This window comes from Arachis ipaensis, chromosome B09 (genome assembly GCF_000816755.2).
Source record: "Arachis ipaensis cultivar K30076 chromosome B09, Araip1.1, whole genome shotgun sequence".
NCBI lineage: Eukaryota > Viridiplantae > Streptophyta > Magnoliopsida > Fabales > Fabaceae > Arachis > Arachis ipaensis.
The window spans coordinates 21073332-21078566 of record NC_029793.2 but is presented as its reverse complement, the minus strand read 5'-3'; the positions used below and the strand labels follow the sequence as shown (position 1 = coordinate 21078566).

The 5235-nt window shown below is 27.3% G+C and overlaps 1 protein-coding gene across 1 annotated transcript in view; it reads right to left on the bottom strand.

Annotated features, from left to right (window-relative positions):
• LOC107616792 overlaps positions 1-4037 on the bottom strand; it is a 16610-nt gene extending 12573 nt beyond the window's left edge. The window contains exons 1-2 of the mRNA XM_016318714.2: positions 3611-4037; positions 2331-2399 (exon numbers count right to left, since the gene is read on the bottom strand). Of these exons, the coding sequence (XP_016174200.1) occupies positions 2331-2399; positions 3611-3965 (424 nt within the window). The 5' untranslated portion in view covers positions 3966-4037. The remainder of the gene's footprint in view (positions 1-2330; positions 2400-3610) is intronic.

Here is a 5235-nt window from a genome sequence, read left to right as displayed (position 1 = left end):
CAAAAGATAAAAATAAAGATATGATAAGATAGTCCTAACAAATTAAACTCAAAAAATAAAATTTTTGGTTAGAATAAATTCGTTTTAATTTAAAATTGATTTATTAAATTATCCTGTACATACAATTCCTATAACGAAATTAAAGTTTAAGGGTTCAAGTGTTTTTGAGCGTTTCATATACACTCAAAAAAAATAATTAAAATTTCAAATTTGCCCAAAAATCTTTTAAAATTAAACCATTGAAAAGGGTAGGTCCACCCTTCCAACCGTGAACAACACTAGCAAAAATTATTGGAGGGTAAGTTCTTTCCCTCTCGTATGTGCAAGAGTGATTGAATAAAATGGTACGCCCTAGAATCCAAAAAAGAATCCCGCTCCCGTGCTCAATAAAAATGCTTGAATAATGTTCATTTTCTTGGGTTGTAGCCAAAGATTCTTAATGTGGTTTTTCTTTGAAACACATTTTTTCAGCCACAAAGATGTTGATTTTCTTGATAACTTGAGGTATTGAAATTCTGCAATTGTGTGTGCTAGTTGGAATCTCTATAGATAAATTGTTGTGAGACAAATCCAACATAGATAAACGGTTGATTTGTGTAAGACTAGAAGGAATTAAACCGAAAAATGGTTTCTTAACAAATCAAGAAATTCTAGTGATACAAGATTACCAAATAAATGATTTTTCAGCATTCTAGTGTGGAGATATTATGGATGGCTTGTATCCAGTTATAAGAATTGTTGAAATTGAATACAAAACACAGTCAAGATGGGTCAAAGAGGTAAGAGTGGATCACTAATTTTGAGAGCACCAAATATAGTGTCAAGATGAAGGCCGTGCAAGGTTGAAAGATTCCCAAGTTGAGATCAAGATAGTGCAACTTGGACTCTAAATTATTGAAACTAAGATTCAAGTGAAAGAGATCCAAACTGACTTGGAATTCTCCACCAAAATAACAATGACACAAATATTATGTAATCACACTATATAGTACCAGCAGTGAAGGAAGTACCTACTGCATATATTGCTTTTAGGTTTTTTTTTTATCATTTTATCACTCTATTTTTTATTATTAAATTTGTATTTAACTGTGGTATGAAATTTCAGTTTTAATTTTATTTTTTTTATATGTGATTTTATAGCTTGCTATTATTTTCATAGTTAATTATAGCAAGTTTCTGTCCTCAATAAAGGAGAAGGGAGTTTTAATAAGAGTAAAAAAAATAGAAAATAGCAACAAAATATACATTGACACACATTTTATATTTATTTTTTATTTTTACCTACCATATCATACACAATATTAGTGATTAGGTCATGTAAAATCAACATTCAATATTAGAAAGTATTTTTTATCATCGTTATTTTAATATTCATTCTCTTCTGTAAAAAAAATTATTTTTTGAGTTATTTATCCAAACACTACAACTTTAAAATAAGTATTTTTATAACTAAAAATCCAAACACAAAATAACTTACTTATAAGCTGCTATTAATAAAAGTCCTTATGCTTTAACCTCTTTTTCCAAAAAAACTTATTTAAGTTATTTACCCGAACTAAGCCTAAATCTCTATTAATAGAAGGCATAGGGTTGGTACAGGAGGGATTTATCTTCCACTTTTTTTCTCTTTTATTTATTTTCATAATCCCTCCTAATAATTGACTTACAATTAAAATGGTTATAATTTTTCAACTTTTCTCTTTCAACTTGTTAGAGTTGACATAATTACGTATTTATTTTGATCATGAAACTTGAGTCGTAAGAATTTTTTATTTTTTAAATTTAAATCAATCTAATTCGATTTATAATTTAATCTAAAATTTTTTATATATTTTTTAAAATATTAATTAATCAAACATATCTATTTTAATCTTTTTACCAATTTTTTTGAGTATTAATTACAAGCTAAAATTTAGATTATTAACTATTTTAATTGTAATTTTTTTATAATAATACACATTTCGTTTGTAATGTAAATAAAATAAGCCAAATTATATAAATTAATAAATACGCTATAAATTATATATTTCCATAAATAACATAATTAAATTATTTAGTTGAAAAAAAATTCCAATGTTTTATAATAATACACATGTAAGTTAGGTATTTTTTTAATTTTACATATCTCAATTCAATCAAGATAAAGCAAATAATATTATGACGTATCTAAATTGTATAAATAATATTACGTAAAAATTGATAAATACCTTTTAAATGATATGTATTGATAAATAAAATATTTAATTTATTTATATGAAAAATTATCCCAAAAATAAAATAAAATAAAAATTGTTTTTGATAATATATAAGTATAGTTATACAATTTAAACCTGAATGCTGTTCCACTAAGTCAACTTGATATCTTTCAATTTGTTCATTATTTCTTCTTCTAACAACTGCTGTCAACATAAACATTTCAATTATTGATCAAACAAAATTTGCATTGTGAGAAAGAAATTGGAGAGCTTTAAATTAAAATAAAATAAAATAAACAATGAAATAAAATAAACAACATGTAAACCTTATCATTTGAAGTAACATTATTGGTTGATGAATTAGCAGCTTCAAGAGTGACGTTATCACTAAGCTCTTTTAATAAAATTCTTTCAGAAAATAGCTCTCGAAACATATCATCCGGTAGAAGAAGTTTTGTATACAGTGGATATAAATGAAAAAATTCAGTAATACTCTGTGGAATATATAAGTCACTTCCATCTAGTAATGGATATTGATTATCTTCAAATAATTCTTCACTAACCGGTGGGATATTTAACTCAACTTGTTCTAATAGAATGATTTCACAAAATTCTTCGTATGACTTAGGAAGTAGTGGCAAATCATTCTCACTATTTTCTTGATTCCCCATGCAATCCATTGTTAAGAATAATGTATAGCAGATTATGAGTTACTTGATGTATTGTTAAAGAAAGAGGCAGAAAAAGAAAAGAAATCAAGCACTTGTAAATTATAAATTTTCTTAAGGGGGTGTATATATATACATAAGTTCTTTAAACATATCCTGTCGATCATGCAACAAAAGATATAGATAAAGATATGATAAGTTAGTCATAACAAATTAAACTAAAAAGATAAAAAAAAAATTTGCTAGGATTTAAATTAATTTTATTCTAAAACTGATTTACTAAATTATCTTGTACATACAATTCATATGATATGATGAAATTAAAGTTTAAGGGTCGGTCTTTAGTGAGCTCAAGTGTTTTTGAGCGTTTCAGATACACTCAAAATAATAATTAAATTATGACTTTCTACATATATCAAATTAATTATTAAAATTTTAAATTTGCCCCAAAAACTTTTAAAATTAAACTCTAAAATCTAATAAAAATAGAACAAAATCAAAATAATACAAGAACAGAGCCATAAAACATAATCATAAACAAAAAATCTCCAAATAAATGTTATTTCCAATAGTCATAACAAATTGAAAATTATCATAACAACAATCAGAAAATCAAAACCAAGAACCAAGAAGCGATCATCATAACGAATAGAAAAATCATCATGTCACAACATAAAAAAATTAGAAGTTAGAACAGAAAAAAAGTTCAGAAAAATCAGATTAAATAAGAAATCAAAACAAAGATACCTGAGGGCTGAGGCTGAGAGATTGAGAACGATGGAGCACAACTGAAAATGATGGAGAACCACAGCACTAAGGATGATGCGGCTGCTGAGATCGACGGCGCTGAGACGACGACGCTGAGAGACGCGGCTTCTGGACGGCGTGAGGCCTCGACGGACGACGAGATGGAAACGGCGGTTGCTGGACAGCGACGGCAGACAGGAGCAGAGGACTGTGACTGAGTGAGACAGAGACGGTGAGTGAAAGAGAGCAGTTTGTGTGTGAGCGATAAGAGAGCACGGAGAAGTGGCGTGTGTCTATTAGGGTTTAGCCGATTGGGTTTGGGGATATTTTGTAAAATTAACTTAGGGTAATTCATGGTAATAAACTAACGGGAAGTTCTATGGTGTTTACCAATATAATCATCATGTCATGCGGTCTGTATGTGTCACTGGTGGGCTGTGACACGTGTTTGTGGGGAGAGGTCAAAGATACTGTGTTGATGCTATAACGGCAAAAGAGCTCATCTGATTCTGTTTTTAATTTGGCCTAAATGTATTAATTAATGTAAATGATGTGTTTATATTAAGTAGTAATATGGGCTGGTCCAGTAGATGTGTTCGTGGGCCATGAGGGTTTTGGGCTCAGGTAATTAGATTTTTTGGCATTTTGAATGGTAATACTTGTTTAGTCTAATATTGTTGCCATAAAAATATCCAAAGGGCCATAGGGAGTTTTGGGCTCAGGTAGTTGAATTTTTTTGGCACGTTGAATTTTAACACTAGTAGTATTGCCATAAAAATAATGAAAGTAACTTTTTGGTTCAAAGGTCCAAAGCACCTATGATGTGGACTTATTGAAAGCCTAAACTATCCTGTTTGGTAAAAAAAATTCTAAACCCCAACGTGATAACTAAATATCCTAATTATGTAAGTTCATTTAAATCATAATCCTGAGTCTAATAAGTCTAATGCATAAAAAAGATTATTGAAAGGAATAAATCATGACTTAATGTCCTTTACACATTTGTCCTATAAATCTTTTTTCTTTGTAAACATTATTGAAAGGAATAAATTAAGAATTTAAATTAAAATTTAAAAAAAATACTTGAAAGTCTTGACAGAGAAAGAAAAAAATTTTTTTCTATATTCTTAAACCAAAACCTGTTTGATGGAAAAAAAATTTTTTGTATAAGATATTCAACTATAAAGTAATTTTTACTTTTTCATGAAAAAAATAAAAAAAAACCAAAATTTATTTGTTGTTATTTTTTAGTAGATGATCGGTACTTTTTGAAGTATTTTTAGATTTTTTATAGTAAAATTTGAAGCAATTGTCTTTTTGATATACATAAATATAAAATTAAATTACAAATAATCACGTTTTACGTTATTTCCAAAATTTTTTGACAATCTTAATAGTTAGAAAAAGTCATTCCGTTATTGTTATTGTTATATACAAAAAATAAAAATGTTTAAAATTTGGTATTTGGAGAGAACATGGTAAAACATGAAATAAATTTAATTAAAAAGATTATAATTTTATTTTATTTGAATCAAGTTAATTTTTAAATGAGCAAAGTTATTCTTGTTGAGTTAACATATTTTTATTATAAATGTATTACATATTCATGCATAATATATTTGTAC